At 34.8% G+C, this 23,836-nt stretch overlaps 1 protein-coding gene across 3 annotated transcripts; it reads right to left on the bottom strand.

The window, feature by feature from the left end:
- Positions 1-967: 967 nt before the first annotated feature.
- stm (starmaker) lies at positions 968-22,383 on the bottom strand. 3 transcript variants are annotated; one of them, XM_079829867.1, is made up of 24 exons: positions 22,316-22,383; positions 20,867-20,928; positions 20,551-20,568; positions 20,105-20,137; positions 19,960-20,010; positions 18,047-18,085; positions 17,930-17,965; positions 17,334-17,369; positions 14,882-14,926; positions 14,561-14,641; positions 14,436-14,474; positions 14,310-14,354; positions 13,157-13,195; positions 12,833-12,904; positions 11,270-11,332; positions 9,167-9,889; positions 9,047-9,088; positions 7,356-7,409; positions 6,894-6,935; positions 6,762-6,800; positions 6,495-6,545; positions 6,182-6,235; positions 6,032-6,103; positions 968-1,735 (listed from the first exon to the last, which is right to left on the bottom strand). In XM_079829867.1, exons 1-23 carry the CDS (start codon positions 22,324-22,326, stop codon positions 6,063-6,065), a joined length of 1,716 nt encoding a protein of 571 aa, XP_079685993.1. In that variant the 5' UTR covers positions 22,327-22,383; the 3' UTR covers positions 968-1,735; positions 6,032-6,062. The 3 variants fall into 3 exon arrangements, with proteins under 3 accessions (XP_079685993.1, XP_079685995.1, XP_079685994.1); XM_079829868.1 differs by having other exon boundaries at positions 979-1,735; positions 6,032-6,097; XM_079829869.1 differs by lacking the exon at positions 13,157-13,195.
- Positions 22,384-23,836: the final 1,453 nt, after the last annotated feature.

The raw sequence follows: 23,836 nt of genomic DNA, 5'->3' as shown, positions 1-23,836 counted from the left end.
TTGGAGCACTTTTGATAGAGACTGACCACTGCAGACCAGGAACACCCCACAAGAGCTGCAGTTTTGGAGATGCTCTGACCCAGTCGTCTAGCCATCACAATTTGGCCCTTGTCAAACTCGCTCAAATCCTTACGCTTGCCCATTTTTCCTGCTTCTAACACATCAACTTTGAGGGCAAAATGTTCACTTGCTGCCTAAAATATCCCACCCACTAACAGGTGCCGTGATGAAGAGATAATCAGTGTTATTCATCTGTTATGCCTGATCTGTGTATATGTTTTATATATTTTTGCATAATTTTGCAAATATTGACGTATTTAAGAAAAAAATGTGCAGTTAACCCGATGAAACCACCTTTATTTGAAAATAAAGCGTTTTTGGTCCATCTGTATGAATTAGTAAAATAAATTTTTGTCTGTAATAATTTAACATTTTAATAAGTCTTTTTTTTATTTGAAATAAATCAAAATAAACACAAAAAAGCGTAAAGAATTGTGTTGAGCTAAACTAACCATCATAATAAACTGACAAAAGTATTTGAAGTACTTTGTAACGAAATAAGAGAAAAATATTAAATATTAATAAAATATTAAAGATAAATAATAAAATATTTTGTAATATATTTATTGAATAGTAGTTTTAATAGTATTGGCTCCGGCACTGGAATGTTTTATTTTTCAATTATTTTGTTTTCATGACTATATATTTTTTATTTACATAAAAAAGGCAAGGAAGCAAGTTTTAAAAAATGTAAGTCAAATAAGAATAACAGAATAAGATATGCATGTGCTTGGGGTTTTGTTTACACACACACACACACTCAAGCATGTTGTGTTTCCATGTTTTATGGGGACTTTCCATAGACATGATGATTTTTATACTCTACAAACTGTATATTCGATTCCCCTTAACCCATAATTTTGTCCCCATAATGTAGGGTTTACCAGTCCACACACACACACAAACTCATTTGGTTTTCTGACAACCCAGTCTTTATTAGATTTGCTCCCTGTGTACATATTAAAACGACTTCAAATCTATACAACATTATTTTTTAACAGAACAATCTGTGCTCTTACATTGCTAGTTTATTAGTATTCCTCCACAGAGACATAGACATCAGAGATTCTATCAGAAATTGTCTGTACAGTCTTAAATCATTTTGTGGGTGGGCAAAAAAGATCTCATTTTGTGTGCGATTTCAGGCCGGCGTTCGTCTGAGAGTCAAGAAAAGAAGGCTCTCGTTGTAGCAGCTGCAGTGTCAAGGATGGGGACACCATGTGGACAAACCAAAGGAACCAGGACAGGTTTGATGAACATTTGACCAGACCACAATCGTTTGGTCTTGGGAGCTTTCTCAAAAATTCCTTCAGTTAGTTCTACTCTCTAGGTTTAATGTGCCACTTCTGAATGAAATATATTTAGACTCTACGCAAACAGACAAATGCATGAGGTTTGAAGTTCCAGACCCTCACAGCTCTAACATTGGTAAAATGAATATATCAAACGTTCTAGAATTAGGACAAAGTTAAAAAATGGAATGTACACCAAACAGCCAAATAATTTAATCTGCATCCCAGAACCCTTAGAAAGGAACCTTCACCATATGAGAGAGAGAGAGAGGGAGAGAGGGAGGGGGGACAAGAGGGACGTGTCAATGTGTTTAAATGGGATGTGAAACTCTGGTTATCTTGACTGTCTCAGTTGATTCTTTTTACGTCTCTCCAGGAAACATCTGCAATGAGAAAGAAAAGCAATCATTTAACAATAGCTCTGTTCCTAAGAGTCTATGTAGACAGCATTTTAAGGCATCATGTGCACTATACACTTTTGGGCCAAATTCTAAATTGTTTATGTGAGTAAATCAATGAGGTCATGAGTGTTCTTGTGTTATTCTGGCAGTAACACCCCAAGACTCCAGGGGGCGATAATGTAACTTCAAATCTGTATTGGATATGTTTTAGATAGCAACCATTCCTCTTTTTGATTGGAAATGATGATGCGATTTAAAATAAGCTATAATTTACTCATTACATATGGAAAATTCTTTATCCACGAATGGAAATGGGCATTGAAACAACTTTTTTTACACCATTGATTTATTATTGATTTATAATGCACAAAATGCATGTTAATTGCTTATCAAGATGCTTATTTACCGTTTTTATGTGCTTTATTTTTTCTTTTGTTGGTTTGTGTTAATATTTGATTTGATATAGGCCTAACTGATATGTTATAATTGCCTTTAATTGTATGTTCATTGTTCAACAGATTGCAATAAAAAATCATTGAAAAAGTTATCTATCATTCAAGATGGCGGATGAAGAAATCAGAGACTAGAAGCTCCGCCTTTCTGTAAAAATTAACCAATCATCTTTTGAAAGAGGTAATGCTTGATTATTTACTCATTTCATTTATTTGCATGGACCAGCCTGAAGGTACAGTATTTTAGCATATTTGAATACTTGTATGGTACCATGTTGATAGATTATATTGCTGATTTTTAAATGTTGTTTTTAAATATTGCTGTTTTTACATTTCTATAGGCTATCTTTTGTACTTAGAAACATGTAACTCCATATTGAAAGGTATCAGATGGCTTTATCTCATTAAAATAGATTATTTAATCCAGTATATGCATGTCTGCTGTTTATCTTTATGTTTATAAGTGTGTTGCATTGTTATCCTAGCCTCATAGAATAAATTGTAAGCTGTATTTTGTGCATGAGTGACCATTACAAACGTTTCTGAATGTTTCAAATCAGTCACATGACTTTTAAGAGACTTTTATATTGTTAGGTCTATGTAGACACTACACTACATTATGAGGTAGAATGACTTTATATCTCATATATTGTGACTTTAATGCTGCCTTCACGTGCTATCGAAAATGTCCTATTTCCCAGCTCTGAAGTCGTGATTATGAGCTTGTTGGGTTCAAGTGCTTTGTTGTCAGTAAGATGCCTATTTATGCTTGCCTATTAATTGGGAAAATCGTAATAAAGCCAAAATGATATTTAGCGTCCCATTCGTTGACAACCATATAAACACGATTCTGGAATTTGGTCAAATACAGGCTATTTTCACTGTGTATAAATTCAAATGATTATTCATATATGTAAATATGCACTATATTAATGACAAGACAAGGCGATGTAGCAATTGTAGAAAACACTAATAAAAAATACCCCAAAAAATCTGTGGACTGGGATCCGGAAACTTGGGTATCAAAATTATTCTAGAACTTCCCAATGACTTGAGAGGGCGTTAATGTCCATTTTTTATCTAGGAAACTCGTATTTACGATAACCATGTGAAGGCAGCATAAATATCACAATGTTACTTTATTTTCAGTTGTTCCTTTTTCTCACATGTGACTAATAATTAATATATCTCTCAATTATGACTTTAAAGGGTTAGTTCACCCAAAAATGAAATTTCTTCCATTAATGACTCACCCCAATGTTGTTCCACACCCGTAAGACCTCCGTTCATCCTCGGAACACAGTTTAAGATATTTTAGATTTAGTCCGAGGGCTTTCAGTCCTTTGAATGTAAGTGGATGCACACTTTGCTGTCCACGTCCAGAAAGGTAATGAAAACATCATCAAAGTAGTCCATATGTGACATCATTTGGTTAGTTAGACTCTTTTGAAGCGTCGACAATACATTTTGGTCCAAAAATAACAAAAACTAAGACTTTATTAAGCATTGTCTTCTCTTCCGGTTTAGTTTGAATCCGCGTTCACGACGCCACAGTGACGCTGCTGACGGAAGACGCTGTGACGTGTTATCTGGTGCGAAAGAGCTTCGTTTGTAGTCTGAGGGAGACGCACGCTGTAAACAAGCTGTTCTACATTGTTTGTATTGCTATATTTTTTTTTAAATGGTGCATAAGTGTGCATGTCCCGGATGCCCTAATCGCCAAAAAAGAACACGACGAAGTAAGACTGTGACTGACGTCACTGACGTCACTGTGGCGTCGTGAACGCGGATTCAAGCAAAACCGGAAGAGAAGACAATGCTTAATAAAGTCTTAGTTTTTGTTATTTTTGGACCAAAATGTATTGTCGACGCTTCAAAAGAGTCTAACTAACCAAATGATGTCACATATGGACTACTTTGATGATGTTTTCATTACCTTTCTGGACGTGGACAGCAAAGTGTGCATACACTTACATTCAAAGGACTGAAAGCCCTCGGACTAAATCTAAAATATCTCAAACTGTGTTCCGAGGATGAACGGAGGTCTTACGGGTGTGGAACAACATTGGGGTGAGTCATTAATGGAAGAAATTTCATTTTTGGGTGAACTAACCCTTTAAGGACCCTATTTTAGCGATCTAAGCGCATGGTCTGAAGTGCACGGCGCAGGTGCAGGTGTCCAAATCCACTTTTGCTCGTTTAACGACGGGAAAAACAGTCGGTGCGCCAGGCGCATGGTCTAAAAGGGTTGTCCCTAGTCTCTTAATGAGGAATGGGTGTGTTTTGGGCGTAACGTTCAATACACCAATCAGAGTCTCATCTTCCTTTCCTATAAAAGCCGGTTTCATATTTAAAAATGTTTGTGTGCTGCTGTGCGTCCCTGTGTGTGTAATAGGCAGAGTGTATGTGCGTCGTGCACCCGCATATAGGCACATATTACTAACACACCCTTTAAATAACACAAAAAATATTTTACTATTGAGTTTAGAGCAGGTTTTTGATGGTTAAAGGGTTAGTTCACCCAAAAATGAAAATTATGTCATTAATTACTCACCCTCATGTCGTTCGACACCCGTAAGACCTCCGTTCATATTCGGAACACAAATGAAGATATTTTTGTTGAAAGCTGATGGCTGAGAAAGGCTTCAGATGGGCCTCCATTGGCATTCAGTACATTTTCACTCCCAAGACCCATAAAAGGCACTTAAAACGTTGTTACAAAGTCCATCTCACACCAGTGACTCTACAATAATTTTACGATGCGACGACAATAGTTTTTGTGCGCAAAAAAAAATGAAAATAACACCTTTATCCAACTTGTTCTTGTCTTCCGTGTGCCTCCACGACGCATGCGCGAGAATATGACGCAGATCCGGCGTTCGGACATATGACCCAGAAGCGATTTGTTTACAAGCAGAGGAAGACGCGCGTATCTAAGCTGTTGAATTCTACATTGATCGTGCTTTAGGTCTCGGCGTAGTGCTCAAAATGGGGCTAAAGTGTGAATTTCATGGATTCCCGAACCCCGGCGCTACGTCATATTCTCGCGCATGCGTCGTGGAGGCACACACGGAAGACAAGAACAAGTTGGATAAAGGTGTTATTTTGATTTTGTTTTGCGCACAAAAACTATTTTCGTCGCATCATAAAATTATTGTAGAGCCACTGTGGTGAGATGGACTTTGTAACGATGTTTTAAGTGCCTTTTATGGGTCTTGGGAGTGAAAATGTACTGAATGCCAATGGAGGCCCATCTGAAGCCTTTCTCAGCCATCAGCTTTCAACAAAAATATCTTCATTTGTGTTCCGAAGATGAACGGAGGTCTTACAGGTGTCGAACGACATGAGAGTGAGTAATTAATGACAGAATTTTCATTTTTGGGTGAACTAACCCTTTAATGGTGCAGTCGATTTCAGTTCCTCCCAATAGCAATGCGCCAACAATGCGCCTGAACACACCTGGTTTTCAGACCAGAAAACCAACAGATGGACGCGAGTGCATTTGATCTTTTAAACAACCGTGCCGCTGGACGTGAAAATTATAACTGCGTCTGAGAAAAAATAAGGGCACTGATATATTTTATGATTGGTCCGTGCAAGTTGGTTTTAGTTCAAACGGCTCAAACATGCATTTTAGTTTGGGACTAGATTTAAGCCTTGTCTGTGAAACTGGGGAAATATGTCTTTATTTCTCACAATGTGACTTTTTATCTTTTTACCAGTCACTTGTAAGGTTTCATGACTTTTAAGGGAAGTTTATGAAGTAAGGCCTGTGTAGACACTACATAGGTTTGAACAGAGCTTTCAATATGTGATCACATGATACCTGTTACAATGTTTTTGTAGAGTCCTGGTCGCTAGGAGCTTGGCATAGGGGTTTTGCTGCCATCATCTGATCCTTCAGAAAGACAGGAGCGGACATTAGCATGTGTGAAGTGCAAGTGCTTTCAGCAGAGATTCTTCACAGCGTCATTACCTTGTGTTGTGTCATCAAGATGATCTGGTTCATCGTGTGTGTTAGAAGCAGCGTCTGTAAACACGATCAATCAAATGCTTTCGGTATGACATTTATTATTACATGTATGCATTTGGCAGACACTTTTACCCAAAGTACGTAACTTATATTGGATTGACAGCATTTTTTAAAAGTATTTTGTTAGTTCATGCATATTTGTTATGTTGTTAGTGGCAGTCTTAAAGATCTATATCCCTACTGTATGTCAACATCTGTCTCATTTGTGTCTCTTAAGGGATTTTGGGAGAAAAATCTTAAAACAAAGTTGACTTACCGGTGCCATCTTCAACCCCGACTTTATCACCATGGGCATCATCATCGTCATCTAACCAGAAACATGCAAAGGAAGTGAGGCTTTCAAATCACGTTCTCTTTGAGAGTTTCTTCCAATCAGAGAGCAGTGATCATCTAACAGGTAACAGCTACTTGTACTATTTATCATTTATAAAATATGTGACATGATTTGGCAAAGTTTAATATTAGCCTTAGTAAACAGCACAACTAAACCCAAAATGAAGTGCTTTAGACCCATGAGACGTACCGCCTAAAACATCACGGCTGTTTTCATCAGTGTGTTCCTCTAGAGTTGGCAGAAAGTTCCAGAAACATACATTTAATACTTTTTAAATGATGAAGGCATCACTCTTACATACTGATTAATAAACATATTTACCGTGTGATGGCGTAGCATCTGTTGAGTCATTGTCATGGTGATCTAGAAGAAGAGAAAGATTATTACTGCCTCAGTTTCACCATGTCTTACACGCGTGGCTTTAGTGAGAAGTCTTTGTTTGTTCATGCTGAGATCAAAAATGCTGTGATGCAACTTTTTGTCCATTGACGGCCTTTCAAAAGTAGAAGTGTATTCTGGCGGTTTTACAGTAAAACTCTTTATATTGCTTAACCAGTGCCTGATTGTTTTTTTGGAGGCTTTATGTTTTTCCCTGTCAGCTGTTTTTCACATCACAGATCAGAATAATGTAGTGAACTAGTGAAGAAAATCCCCTCAGATTTGCATGGAGTTGACTGGATTTATTGCTTGTTGTGTTGTGCATCCCATCTGGTTCTCAGTTAGCATTAATTGAAGTTCATTTTCATGAAACGTGTGAAGAGTGAAGGCTGTGGTTTGTCTCACCGCTGGAATCATCATCAGAGTCATTCGTCTCTATTGATGGCCCATCAGGAGAATCTGTAGGTTTACACATTTATATATTACACTTTGTTCTGTAACAGTGGCCGTCTGCAGACAAGTTTAAGACGTTTAATTATGACTTTATATCTCACACTATGACTTTATATCTTCAATTATGACTTTATATCTACCAATTATGACTTTATATATTCGATTATAACTTTATATCTCACACTGACTTTATTATCTCACAATTATGACTAATCACAATATTACTATAGCTCACAATGTGACTATATCTCACAATTATGATTTTAAATATTCAGTTATGATTTCATATTTCACAAAATTACTTTATATCTCACAATTATGACTTTATATCCTCAATTATTACTTTATATATAACAATATGACTATATCTCACAATTATGACTCACTATTATGACTATATCTCACAATTATGACTATAGCTCACAATTATGACTTTATATCTCACAATTATGACTTTATATCTCACAATTATGACTTTATATCTCACAATTATGACTATCTCACAATTATCACTTTATATCTCACAATTATGACTATATCTCACAATTATGGCTTTATATCTTACAATTATCACTTTATATCTCACAATTATGACTATATCTCACAATTATCACTTTATATCTCACAATTATGACTAAAGATCTCACAATTATGACTATATCTCACAATTATGACTATATTTCACAATTATCACTTTATATCTCACAATTATGACTATATCTCACAATTATGACTTTATATCTCACAATTGTGACTATATCTCACAATTATGACTTTATGTCTCACAATTATCACTTTATATCTCACAATTATGACTAAAGATCTCACAATTATGACTTTATATCTCACAATTATGACTATATTTCACAATTATCACTTTATATCTCACAATTATGACTATCTCACAATTATGACTTTATATCTCACAATTGTGACTATATCTCACAATTATGACTTTATGTCTCACAATTATGACTAAAGATCTCACAATTATGACTTTATATCTCACAATTATGACTATATCTCACAATTATGACTTTATATCTTGCAATTATCTTTATATCTCACAATAATGACTATATCTTGCAATTATCTATATATATCGCAATTATGACTTTATATTTTACAATTATGACTTTATATCTCACAATAATGACTTTATATCTTGCAATTATCTTTAGATCTTACTATGTGACTTTAAAATTGTGACTTTATATCTCACAATTATGACTTTATATCTCACAATAATGACTTTATATCTCACAATAATGACTTTATATCTTGGAATTATGACTTTATATCTCACAATAATGACTGTATATCTTGGAATTATGACTTTATATCTCACAATAATGACTGTATATCTTGGAATTATGACTTTATATCTCACAATAATGACTTTATATCTAGCAATTATGACTATATCTCACAATAATGACTTTATATCTTGCAATTATGACTATATCTCACAATAATGACTTTATATCTTGCAATTATCTTTATATCTTTATATATGTGACTTTAAAATTGTAACTTTATATCACACATAATGATTGTATGCTATGCAATTTAGGTTTTATAATATAACTTTACATTTTTCAGTCTTGGGGTGGAAAAGGACCTGCGTGTATATCAGTAAATACCTGGTTTCTCTTTTTCCAAACTGTCATCGTCTTCATCAGTGTCTGTGGGCATAAACACATTCATCAATCAATCCATACTGTGGTTTGATGAAAGCGAAAAAGAAAGGATGTAATGTTTACCTTCTCCTCCTGTTTCTGAGCTGTCCTTGCTGTCACTATCGGAGCTTTCTGTGTCTGTGGACTCTGTGCTGCTCTTCCCTTTGTCCTGGTCTTTATCTTTGCTGTCCGAGTCTGAGTCCGAGTTTGAGTCCAGGCTGGAGTTTTCAGAATCTGGTTTGCCTTCCTTCTTGTCTTCTTTCATTTCCTCTAGCGGACTCTCGTCAGACTGACTGGCTGTGGCGTCTTCTTTCGAGGTGGCGTCCTCCTTGTTCTGTTCGTCTGGTTTGGATTCATCGTCTTTATCTTTTCCCTCGTTGCTGTTGTTGTCATCGGTCTCCTCCTTTTCTTTGGCGTCCTCCTTGCTGTCTCCATCATCTTCTGTGTCTTTGGGGTCGCTGCTGTCCTTGTCTTTATCCTCAGCGCTGTCTTTGACGTCGGCTGCATCAGGGGAATCCGCCGTGTCCTGGTCGCTGCTGGTGTCTGTGTCTGCATCGCTGTCAGAGTCCTGGTCTTTCTCTTTCTCGTTCTCGTTCTTCTCAGCGCTGTCGGTGTCTTTTGAATCTGAATCCTGGTCTTTGGAATCTTTCACCTCACCAGTATCCGAGTCGCTGTCTGTGTCGCCTTTGTCTGGCGTCTCAGAGGTTTCTGGACCCTCGTCTTCTGTGTCGTTGCTAGAGTCGTTGCTGGAGTCTTTCTCGTTGCTCTTTTCATCTGTGTCTCCATCTGTTTTGTTCTTGTCAGAATCTGCATGTAAAAAGTTAATATTTCTATTAGGGATGCATCCACATTTGCCAATACTGATAATTCTTTATATTAGAAAGCCGATAACCGATATATCGGCCGATACATCTAAATCCAAATTTTTATATCATTTTTGAGAGCCTCGCCATTAAAAGCCATGTTCCAAGCACACGATTATAATGTTCTCATTGTAATTTTATGTTGCTCTTAACTGTATTTTCCTTTTTAAAGTGATTTCAATCTTATATCATGCGATTTGAAGCCATCATGGCGAACAGTGCGCATCTGAAGTGTCCTCATGGGTCTAAAGCAAATAATACATTGTTTTTCTTTTGTTGGCTTTAATATAATTGTTTAATTTTCTTCCGATTATGAGAAAATGAAAAATGAACATATATCAGATATAGTGGCCGATATATATCGTGCATCCCTAATTTCCATAGATCATCATTATTACAGACAAATGTAATAATTTCAAGTGTGAAATTTCATGCAACATGGTATTTCAAGGTACTTCCAAGAATACCATTGTACTGCCTTTGTACATTGGTAATGCTAGGGTACTTGCACTATTAACATAGCAATCCAAGGCACTTTAAAGAAAACCATATTGTATGCCAAAAAATAGGGTATTACATGGTACATGTGCAAAAAAAAATGGATTTACCATGGTACCATATACAAAAAATGTTGGTAGCATGTACATAATATGCACTTATTATAATAATTACAATAACTGGGTAATAACCCTGAACCTACCCCTAAACTTAACCTTAACCCCTGTATTATATTATGTTACCCAATACTTTCTTAGGTAAGTACACAAACTGTACAATAAAGTGCAACCAAAATGTTTCATTAACAAGCACTTTATTTAGGCTTAAATTTAGGTTTAAATAATAAAAGTGATAAATCCTATCACTCCCATACTAATAAGTTTATAATGTTAATAATTTTTACTGATCAGCTTTGACACAATAAATATTTTGTCATGCTGGATAGCCTCATCCTCACTTAATTAAATTTAAATCACAATAAAATATCAAATATGTTATTATTGTTATCTTAAAACCATAATAAAATAAACTTAAATTAAAAAATAAATAAATAAATATCAATACAACCATATAGACATGTTCTAAAAAAAAATGAGAAAACAACAACAAAGTAAATATAAAAATAAAAACTATCATAGTATTTTAATGATACAAAAAATGGATCTGGTTCTGAAAAATTACGTGCTTTACATCTACAAAATAACGTGCACCTTGTTAGTACAGAATTGTAATTATTCTTTGAAGGGATTTTTAAGAGCACGGGTCGTATTGTTGTTTGGTTGTTAAGAATAGAAATGAGACAGATTTCTGTGTTGTTTAAGCTCACCATCAGAGTCCTGCTGCTCATCTGTGTCTGAAGAATCCTTGTCAGATGAATCTTCTGTACTTTCTGCATCAGAGCAAATACACTGTTATTAGTCACAAACACCTCACCTCTCATATATATATATATACTACTAGTCAAAAGTTTGGAAACATTAAGGGTTTTTCAATGTTTTTGAAAGTAGTCTCTTAATCTTACCAAGGCTGCATTTATTTGATCAAAAATACAGTAAAAACAGTAATATTGTGAAAATTTTTTACAATTTAAAATACCTTTTTTCTATGTTAATATATTGTAAAATGTAATTTATTTCTGTGATCAAAGCTGAATTTTCAGCATCATTCCTCCAGTCTTCAGTGTCACATGATCTTATTCTCAGACATTTATTATTATTGTCAATGTTGAAAACAGTTGTGTACAATTTTTTTTTTCAGGATTATTTAATTAATAGAAAGTTCAAAAGAACAGCATTAATCTGAAATATAAAGCTTTTGCAACATTATGAATGTGTATACTGTCCCTTGATCAAATCAATGCATCCTTGCTGAATAAATGTATTCATTTCTTTGTTCTTTCCCAAAAATAAATTCTTACCGAACCCAAACTTTTGAACAGTAGCACAATGTTGTAAAAGCTTTCTATTTCAGATAAATACTGTTCTTTTGAACTTTCTATTCATCAAAGAATCCTAAAAAATTGTTTTACACAACTGTTGTCAACACTGATAATAATCATAAATGTTTCTCGAGCATCAAATCATCAAATTAGAATGATTTCTGAAGGATCATGTGACACTGAAGACTGGAGGAATGATGTTAAAAATTCAGCTTTGATCACAGGAATAAATTACATTTTAAAATATATTCAAATAGGAAAAAGGTATTTTAAATTGTAATAATATTTCACAATATTACTGTTTTTGCTGTATTTTTGATTAAATAAATGCAGCCTTGGTGAGATTCAAAAACATAAAAAAACCTTAATGTTTCCAAACTTTTGACTGGTAGTGTGTGTGTGTGTGAGTGTGTATATATATATATATATATATATATATATATATATATATATATATATATATATATATATATATATATATATATATATATATATATATATATATATATATATATATATATATATATATATATATATATATATATATATATATATATATATATATATATATATATATATATATATATATACATATACATACATACATACATACATACATACACACACACACACACACACACACACACACACACACACATACATACATACATACATACATATACACATATATATATATATATATATATATATATATATATATATACACCGTATATAAATGACAAAAGCATGTTTAAAAAAAACACAAAGTTACAAAAAAAATGAAAACTGAGAAATAAGAATTAATTCAAAATATTAATGAATACTATAATAGTATAAGAGTGTGTGTGTGTGTGTGTGTGTGTGAGTGTGTATATATTGCTAAAATAAAAAATGACACTGATTTGACACTGTTCATATTGAAATGTTCATTTCTGCAATGATGTCAAATACCTGTAGAAGTTTTGTTTGCATCATCAGGTGTGTCATCTGACTCGCTCTTTTCCGCACTAGCAGAATCCCCGCCTGAAAGGACAGAGCATGCCAAGATTGTTTCAGTGAGAATGCATCATTTGCTGTGAGAAAGGAGTGAGTGTACAAAGTAGGACTTGTTCCTGGAACATCTTTTGTTGGTGCTTGAACAATGTTCATGGCAACCAAACATAGTCCTCCCACACTGTATAACCATTAACTACCACCAGAGGGGAACGTGGCTTGATAACAACATTGTTCAAGAATCAACTACAGGAACACGTTCTGCATCAGAAATCTCTGTACCTGTGTCAACTGAACCAGGGTCCGCCTTCTCATCTGTGTCTGTGAAGGTTAATAGTGAGACATAAATCATTCTGGTTTGTTTTGCTATCTAAGTGAGGACATTCTATTGGCGTAATGGTTTTTACACTGTACAAACTCTACATTCTATCCACCTACACTATCCCTACCCCTAAACCTACCCATCACACACACACACACACACACACACACACACACACACACACACACACTGGTTTGTTTTGCTATTTAAGTGAGGACATTCTATAGGCGTAATGGTTTTTATACTGTACAAACTGTACATTTTATCCCCCTACACTACCCCTACCCCTAAACCTACCCATCACACACACACACACGTTGGTGCAACTACATTATGAGGACATACCATAGGCGTAATGGTTTTTATACTGTACAAACTGTACATTCTATCCCCCTACACTACCCCTACCCCTAAACCCACACACATACACACACACACACACACACTACCCCTAAACCTACCCATCACAGGAAACATTCTGCATTTTAAAATTTTTAATAAAGCATTGTTCGGTATGTTTTAAAGCTATTTTAAATACCAGTGTAATACTCGTGTCATTATACAAATTTCTGTCCTCATAAATCACAAAAACAAACACACACACACACACACACACACACACACACACACACATACACTTTACTTTGGAGTATAAGAGATAGTTTTTATTCTTTAATGTTTTGAAGTGCTTGTTTTCAAAACTGAATGAGAAAAATGTCATTATTTACTCACTTTTTTTTCATTCCAAGCCTGTGATACAGAAATTGATTCATTTTTAAAGAAACTTGACACAATCTTTATTTTGTGTACCATGAAAGAAATAACAGGTGAATAAATAACAGTGTTTTTGAAACTTTTTCAACTAATATTTACATTGTATTTTATTTTTAATCACTGAAAACCATATTTAATAGTTTTTGATTTATAGTTTTAGTTAAAAAAAGATTAATGACAAATGCTTTTCTATTTTTCAATCAATTATGTGCGAGTTATTAATTTGATAAATAATGGTAAATAATGACAGTTTTTCAATCAATTATGGGTGTAATTAATTAAGCGTTTCATATTGTCATTTTAGTATTGAGTTGGACAGGCAGGTAAATGTTTGTTTACCTGCTGATTCATTTTCCTTTGAATCTGCATCAACATGTTCTGCATCTGAAATATTATATGACACAATTGACTTAACACATCTTATACGATCTCATTTCAGACATTTGTTTCTGTGATCTCTCCTACCTGTGCTGTCCTCCGCTGATGGTTTCTCACTGACCTCTTCTGCAGCAGATAAAGGAAAGTATTTTGCACACATGTGGATTTTGTATCTTGTGAAAATAGTAACACATATTTCGTCTTTCACCCACCCGAATTTCCTGTCTTCTGCTGCGATGCGTCTGTTTCTGTGTTTGTTTCTGTGTCTGTGTCCACATCGAGATCTGTTGTGTCTGACATTTAAATCAAGACACAGAAATAAATAATTACACACCAATACATTTAGTCTTTGCATCTTACTAATATTATGAATTATATATCTGAATGGAATGTCTTTGGATCCTATGTGTTTTCATCGCATAAGCTTTACTTATGGTCCTTTTGTATAGGAAATAATGAAATGTGTTTTTTTAAGGAAGTGAGGGATGCATATTGCATTGTTGTTGTGTGTTTATGCACAGGTTAGGTTGTACCTGTTGAATCTGGGCCGCTGGTGGCTTCATCCAGGCTTGTGTCACCTGAAATCGGTCGAACTGTTAGTTGTTTTCAAATGCATTGCTCAGAGTAAAAGATTTGGTAACACTTTATTTTGATGGTCCACTTTAGACATTGCTAACTAAGTAACGTCACAACAGCATGTCAACTTATTCTACTTACCCGAGCACTAACACCTAACCCTAACCTAACAGTCTACTTCTAGTGAGAGGTGGTTGCCAGTGCTGGAAGTTACTACATAATCAGATACCAAAAATTAAGTAGTAGTAATTTGATTATAATACATTTTTAAATACTCGTAATCAGACTACACACAGTAAAAAATTATATGATCAAATAAGTTTTGACAACATATGTTTTTACATTACATTAACTCATCAAAATAAGTTAAGCCATTTTCAACTTTTTTTAGAAGTTCAGTTTTTAAGTCAGTTTAATGTAATTTAAGTTGAAATAACTTAAACATCCAAGTTGATTGTACTTACAGGAACACTCCACTATTTTTGAAAAAAGGCTCATTTTCCAACTCCCCAAGAGTTAAACAGTTGAGTTTTACCGTTTTCGAATCCATTCAGCCGATCTCTGGGTCTGGCGGTAGCACTTTTAGCATAGCTTAGCATAGATCCTTAAATCTGATTAGACCGTTAGCATCTTGCTCAAAAATTACCAAAGAGTTTCGATATTTTCCTATTTAAAACTTGACTCTTCTGTAGTTACATTGTGTACTAAGACTGACGAAAAATGAAAAGTTGTGATTTTCTAGGCCGATTATGGTTAGGAACTATACTCTCATTCCTGCGTAATAATCAAGGAACTTTGAGCCGTACCATGAGTGCAGCGGCACAATGATATTACACAGCACCTGAAAATAGGCTAACTTCCGTCAACATAACCAACGTGACAACCTGCTTACACAGGGAGTGTGCTGGGGACTATTTAAAGGCGTACACGATGTAACTACAGAAGAGTCAAGTTTTAAATAGGAAAAATATCGAATCTCTTTGGTTGTTTTTGAGCGAGATGCTAACGGTCTAATCAGGTTCAATGATCTATGCTAAGCTATGCTAAAAGTGCTACTGCCAGACCCGGAGATCGGCTGAATGGATTCAAAAACGGTAAAACTCAACTGTTTAACTCTAGGGGAGTTGGAAAATGAGCCTATTTTCAAAAAATGTGGCGTGTTCCTTTAAATGTACTTTTTTACAGTGCAGTTACTGAGATGACAGTCTCACAATGTCTTTTAAATGTTCCTTTCTAAAAAATAAAATTCTACTGGTTATTTACGTTTAAAAGCTCTTTCATAGCTTTCATTTTACTTTAAAATATATTATTTATGAAATGTTCAAATTATATAAAATGTGTATATATATATATATATATATATAGCATATGTGTGACCCTGGACCACAAAACCAGTCATACGAGTCATTTAAAAAAAAGATTTTTGAGACGTATACATCATCTGAAAGCTGAATTAATAAGCTTTCCTTTTATGTATGGTTGGTTAGGACTAAATTTTTCAACTATTTGAAAATCTGAGGGTGCAAAAAAATCTAAATATTGAGAAAATCACCTTTAAATTTGTCCAAATGAAATCCTTAGCAATGCATATTACTACTAATAATACATTTTTTATATATTTGGACTCGCACACACAGACCAGCCACTATCATGTGATTTCACTTTTTGTGAAATGTTTTCTCAACATTGTAATATTGCATATCGAATCAACTCACGATGAACACATGAATAATTATTTGCATTATCACTCAGTGAGTAATTTAACCATCTATTACTGTCTTTGGAAGGCTTTTGTCTTTCAAACACATTCAAATATTTCATAATTTCATATTTACATGCAATGCAGGGATTCTTCAACTTTTTTTGTCATATATTTACTTGAAGTAAGTTAACAAGTTAAGTCAATAATACAATTAATTAAACAATAATAGGTTTGTGGGGTTTTTTTAAAGTTGGTTAATGGTCACACGACATGCAGGTAAACAAATAAAATATTTCATCTTTTTTAGTAAGTTTTATTTTTAATTTAAAATAATAACTTTTTTGCAATTTAATTAATAGATTTTCAATAAACTCAGAACCCCAGTCTGTGAAACCCTGACGTAACATAATATTTAATGCACTTCAAGTTGTTAATAACAAAGAATGGAATATATTTTACAAGATTATCCTATTCAAATCAATGTGATAAACGAGTTAGGTCAAAAGTAATCCAAGTAATCCCGATTACATTACCTTAAACGTGTAATGTAGTGGATTATGTTACTAACTACGATGTTCGTTGTGTAATTTGACTATTTGTAAGTAACCTACCCAGCTCTGGTAGTCGCAAAGTTATTATATTTAGTAGAATGTCTAAAGTGGATCATCACAATAAAGTGTAATCAACGATTTCAGAAGTTTTCTTACGGTTTGTGTCTGATGAGTCAGGAGCACCATCAGCCTCTTTATAAAGAGAGAACATTATTAAAGAGTTTATTAATGTCTGTGTCATTCTTAGTGTCCTTAAAATGATAGCTAATGTGCAAACATACAAGAAGGCCTTATATATCTGTAAATCAACATCATAATGAGTAAATACAAGAGTTGAATCTATTAAAAGAGTTTATCCTGGTTCACAGCATCAACAAAGACCACAACATCTCCATCCTTTTCATTAACTGATAATGTGGGCCATAAATAAAACATGTGTTGTGCTTTCTGTCCAGTTGCCGTGGAAGTATTCAGAAAAAGATGGAGTGTGACGCTTTTTCTGGACTTAAAGGTAAATGATTGTTTTAGTTCATTTAATCTTTTCCTGTTGACTGACTGTGTCCTGCATTTCAGACTGATACCCATTCTTCTCGTTCACTGATGTTGAACACACAGCAGTTAAACATTAATCGCGTGTGTATTGTGTAATCACACTCATATCAGTGCTTCCTGTTGGCGCTGGTGAAAGGCTTCATGTGTCCGTCCTCTGTGTTGTGTGCTGTGTGTCTAGACTCTGGATAGCAGAAACTGACCTGGTTTCTCAGTGGTGTCAGACGAGTCGCTGGGACCTGAAATCACACACGTTTTGGTGTCATTGTTGGTTTGTTATCTGTTCAGTCATATTCCATGTTTGGTCTAGTGTTTCTTACCTCCGTGATTCTCTGATGAGTCTTTCCCATCTGTAGTTCCTGCAAAAGAAGGTTTTCCAGAGTTACACCTGAGCCTCTGTCTGTGTAGTTCAAGACGACTTGGCTTTTATTAACACTATATGGTTTCTTCAGAAAACTTTTTATATAAAGTCAGAGTACACATATCTATCTATCCATCCATCCATCCATCCATCCATCCATCCAACCATCTATCAATCCATCCATCTCTCCTTCTATCTATCTGTCTGTCCGTCCATCCATCTGTTCGTCCGTCTGTCTGTCTATCTATCATCCATCCGTCTATCTATCTATCTATCTATCTATCTATCTATCTATCTATCTATCTATCTATCTATCTATCTATCTATCTATCTATCTATCTATCTATCTATCTATCTATCTATCTATCTATCATCCATCCGTCTGTTTGTCTGTCTATCTATCATCCATCCGTCTATCTATCCATCCATCCGTCTGTTCGTCCGTCTCTGTCTATCTATCATCCATCCATCTATCCATCCATCCGTCTGTTCGTCTGTCTGTCTGTCTATCTATCATCCATCCATCCGTCTATCTATCCATCCATCCATCCGTCTGTTCGTCTGTCTGCCTGTCTATCTATCATCCATCCGTCTATCCATCCATCCATCCGTCTGTTCGTCCGTCTGTCTGTCTGTCTATCTATCATCCATCCGTCTATACATCCGTCTGTTCGTCTGTCTGTCTATCTATCATCCATCCGTTTATCTATCTATCCATCCATCCGTCTGTCTGTCTGTCTATCTATCATCCATCCGTCTATCCATCATCCATCCATCCGTCTGTTTGTCCGTCTGTCTTTCTATCTATCATCCATCCATCTATCTATCCATCCATCCGTCTGTTCGTCCGTCTGTCTGTCTGTTTATCTATCATCCATCCGTCTATCTATCTATCTATCTATCTATCTATCTATCTATCATCCATCCATCTGTTTGTCCGTCTGTCTGTCTATCATCCATCCCTCTATCTATCTGTCCATCATCCATTTGTCCATCCATCTATCATCCATCCATCTATCATCAGTCTGTCCATCCATCATCTATCTATCATCCATCCATCCATCCATCTATCATCCGTCCATCCACCGTCCATCTATCATCCATCCATCTATCATCCATCTATCTGTCTTGTCTGTCTATCTATCTATCTATCTATCTATCTATCTATCTATCTATCTATCTATCTATCTATCTATCTATCTATCTATCTATCTATCTATCTATCTATCTATCATCTAATCGTCTGTCCGTCTATCCATGATCCGTCCATCCATCCATCTATTCTATTAGTATGATTTATATACTATTATAGTATTTATTAATATTTTGAATTATCTTTTATTTTTATATTTTCAGTTTTCATTTTAGTTGAAGTGTTTGGTAATTTTGTTATGTGCTTTTGTCAGTTTATTAGCTGTTTTCAAAAATATTTCTATATAGCTCTAATTTATTTTTATTCAGTTTTTAGTACATCAACTTAAACTGGTTTATTTCAGTTTGTTGCTAAAGCAGAATTTCTCATTTTCATTTAACGATATAATTTTTTTGTCATTGTTATTAATTTTCTTATATTTCCATTTAGATTTATTTTAGTTTTAGTAATATACTTCAACTTATTTTATTTCAGTTAGTTACCAGGGCAACATTTCTCATTTTTGTTTGCTTTTATTAAGTTGTTCCTCTAAATTTATTATGTATTGCAGCTTTATTTTAATCAATGAAAATGTAATTTTTTTATGAATGTTTATGAATATTTTAATAGTTTTAGTTACAACACAATAACAACACTAACATCTGTCTAAATATCGATGTTGACATTAAGTTCATTGGACTTTTCTGCAGTTTATATACAATTCTTATAGCCAGACCAACCTGAGTCTCCATTTACAGGGACAGGAGTTGAAAGAGCTCCATTAAAATGAACTGAAAAGAGAGAAAAACATGTTTTTCAGATGATCTGGAAAACCTTCAGTGGTCCATTGATTTTGATTTATAGATCAAATTCATTGCGACCTACCAGCGAAGATCTCTAGTAGGCCAGCAGTCATATCTGAGATTATAACATGAAATTGAGAATAAAAAACACAATCAGTGACATTAACCAGATTGCATTCGTCTTGAACCAGATACTTATTGTCCCCTTTATAACTAGTCTCTGCCTGCCCAGAGGTTGTGTAGAGCTATAAAGTCAATGTGAATAGCAATTCGGATCATTTGCTAGAGTTCATATTGAAATTGCTGAAGTTGCTGAAATCTCTCCTGAAACTAAAGGAGACGCATGATGTGAGATTCCTGGGGGTGTTTTTCAAAGAATTGTAATTTCATCCCATTTCTATCTTGGAGTAACTGTACAATTGCAGTACAAAGCAGTTCATTGTTCTTACACAGCTCGTGCATTCAGGGACAATAAGTAACTTAAATCATAATTATGAAGGGCAGCGTGGATAAGAGAAACATTCTTACCATCATTATCTCTTCCATCTGTAGCAAAACAAAAGACAAAAGTCCGTCAGTTAGTGGTCTGAGTGCATTGAGCTATACGACAGCATCTCCTATAGAGGCCCGGGCTTAATGTACCGGCGCAGGTGAACAGAACTCTTTTGTGTTCGGTCGAGGGCTCTGATTACAGTCTCATTATAGGGAGGCAGAAAATGCTTCATGTTACTTAGAAAGAAGAGCTGCTGCTCGTCACTAATAATAATTTAGGGATTCGGGGGTTATCTGGTACGGTATATATGTGACCTGCATGTGACAGATGTAGTGATGTCAGATATCTTACCGTTTATTGGTGCAGAAATAGAGACGCCCACTAATGCAAAGATCAACGGAACAACCAGCGTCCTTTATAACAAGAGGGGGGGAGAAGAAGAAAGTCATGTGAATGTTCACAAAAACATCTAACAATCTAAAAAAAAAAAATATATATATATATATATATATATATATATATATATAGTTTATGAAATGTTTAAATAATGAAAAAAATATATATAATGTTATATTGAAAGATTTTATACTGTGTGTGTGTGTGTATATGTATATATTTTATGAAATTTTTAAAATAATTTAAAATATATATATACATATATAATGTAATATTGAAAGATTCTATACTCTGTGTATATATATAGCTTATGAAATGTTCAAATAATTTAAAATGTAATGAAAGATTCTATACTGTGTGTATAAATATATATAGCATAAATAATTGTTTTTATGAGTTGATAAATGGATTAATATGTAGATTTATAACAGTCATTAAACAAATAGTTCAATAAACAAATTAATAAAAAATGCTACGTTTTCATAAAACTTTTTATCAAGAAAATTATTATTAAAATTGAGGACCAAATTTGATGCACACATATTCTGTTTTCATCACAATTGAAATATTCAAATAATATAAAATGTATATATGATGTCAAATTAAAAGAATATATATATATATATATATATATATATATATATATATATATATATATATATATATATATATATATATATATATATATATATATATATATATATATATATAGTATACATAACTAATTTATTTACATTTGTGTATATGTATATATATATATATATATATATATATATATATATATATATATATATATATATATATATATATATATATATATATATATATATTACAATCATGAACAATTTCAGAAATAATTTAATAAACAATTCAACATTTCCTGAATCTTTTTAGCAAGAAAAACAAAACAAGTATAGTTATTAAAAACACATTCCGTTTTCACTTTATCATTTTTATCACACAATTCAACATCTCAGTAAAACATGTAAATATAAAACCATAGAAAGATAGATTCTGCCCTTTTTCATTTATTCTGAACTTTTTAAAACATTCTAGCTGATAAACTGCTGATAAATGTTTAATTTTGGTGCAATGACTTACTAAAGACCCGTGCATATACACACATTAGACTAGTTTAAAATCAGTGCACTGCTGGGTTCACTACGTCCAGAGTCAGCCTTTTTTGCGGACTTTTGCATCTCTGTAAACATGCATATAATGATGAACTGAAAGGAAACACTTTGAAGTTTTTGCCACAAAAACATTAAGCCAGGCCAGGGCTGCGTTTCTCAGAAATACTGTGAGCTAAGCATATCGGAAGAGAGCTTCCATCTACTTAGGCTTCCGATGCTTGTGGGAAACCTAGCCAAGGTTGACGAGAGTAAGCGAGAGACTTGTACTCACCGGGACAGCATTGCAAAAGCACTGGAATGCAGTGTGAGATTCACGCAGGTGATGCAGGTTTAAAGCCTGAATGGAGCCGCTCTCGGATCTTTTATACCCTGTGAGGGGGTTGAGCTAAAGACAGAGGCGTTACATGAGAACCTCTAAAGCTCCTCTCATTAGAACAGGGTTATGAAGTCAGGCCGTCCTGCTATTGTTTGTGTTTTCAAACAGCCTTTGTAAATAGTGTAGCTTCTTTGTCCCAGTCCTGTTGTCTCTGTCTCGATGGGTCCCACCGCTCCTTTGTGATTCGCTCCAGACATTTGATTTAGTCGAAGAGTTCTTCTCAGAAAGGAAACCAAGAGGTGCTGGGCAGGACATGCTTGTGTCTTGTGTCTTTCTTTCTTCTATATGGCACAGAACGATCTGTTCTGAGGATAGACAATATTTTTAATATACAATTGGTGATTAGGATAGGTTAGACCAGGGGTGACAAACTTAGGGTCTACGTTGAAGGCCTTGATATACTCATTCTTTTTCGTTCTTTGTTTAGGGGTAAAAAGCGATGTACTGTTAGCGAACATCCTACGCCGCCCACACTGAATATGTACCATTGCTGAATCATTATTGCTTTGTGGCAGGGCACATTATCTGCTGAAAGAACCACAGCCACCAGGGAATGCTGTTTCCATGAAAGGGTGTACATGGTCTGCAACAATGCTTAGGTGGTACGTGCCAAAGTAGCATTGTGTATCCTGGTGCCATGTGTTCCTCAGGTAAGTGACGCACATGCACCCGGCCATCCATGTGATGTAAGAGAAAGCATGATTCATCAGACCAGGCCACCTTCTTCCATTGCTCCGTGGTCCAGTTCTGATGCTCACGTGCCACTGTTGGCACTTTTGGGGGTGGCCAGGGGTCAGCATGGGCACCCTGACTGGTCTGCGGCTTCGCCGCCCCATACACAACAAACTGTATTCTGACACCTTTCTATCAGAACCAGCATTAACTTCTTGAGCAATTTGAGCTCCAGTAGCTCCTCTGTTTGATCGGACCACACGGGCCAGCCTTCACTCCCCACGTGCATCAATGAGCCTTGGCCGCCCATGACCCTGTCGCCGGTTCACCGCTGTTCCTCCATTGGAGCACTTTAGACACTGACCACTGCAGACCGGGAACACCCCACAAGAGCTGCAGTTTTGGAGATGCTCTGAATCTAGCCATCACAATTTGGCCCTAGTCAAACTCTCTCAAATCCTTACGCTTACCCATTTTCCTGCTTCTAACACATCAACTTTGAGGACAAAATGTTCACTTGCGGCCTAATATATCCCACCCACTAACAGGTGATGAAGAGATCATCAGTGTTCACTTCACCAGATCAGTGTATATCAGACAACAATGCACTAAACACAGAAAAGTTTTTCCTTAGTGTTCTTCGCTTACAGACAACAACGCTGCCAAAACGATCCTCTTGATCCTCCTCTCTTCCCAATTTGAAACCCGTTTTCACAAGTTTGTGTTTTCAGGCTCCAAAAAGCT

Source organism: Gobio gobio, assembly GCF_949357685.1.
Source record: "Gobio gobio genome assembly, chromosome: 11".
In the NCBI taxonomy this organism is placed as follows: domain Eukaryota; kingdom Metazoa; phylum Chordata; class Actinopteri; order Cypriniformes; family Gobionidae; genus Gobio; species Gobio gobio.
Note: the sequence above shows the minus strand (reverse complement) of the source record. Positions and strands in the feature narration are given on the sequence as shown.

What these genes read in the sequence shown, in the direction of transcription:
- stm (XM_079829867.1), bottom strand. An exon ending in TGCAAACAAAACTTCTACAG is followed by an intron (nt 11,333 to 12,832) that starts GTATTTGACATC and finishes GCTCTGATGCAG; the next exon opens with AAAGTACAGAAGATTCATCT. An exon ending in TTTGGAAAAAGAGAAACCAG is followed by an intron (nt 7,410 to 9,046) that starts GTATTTACTGAT and finishes GTAAACCTACAG; the next exon opens with ATTCTCCTGATGGGCCATCA.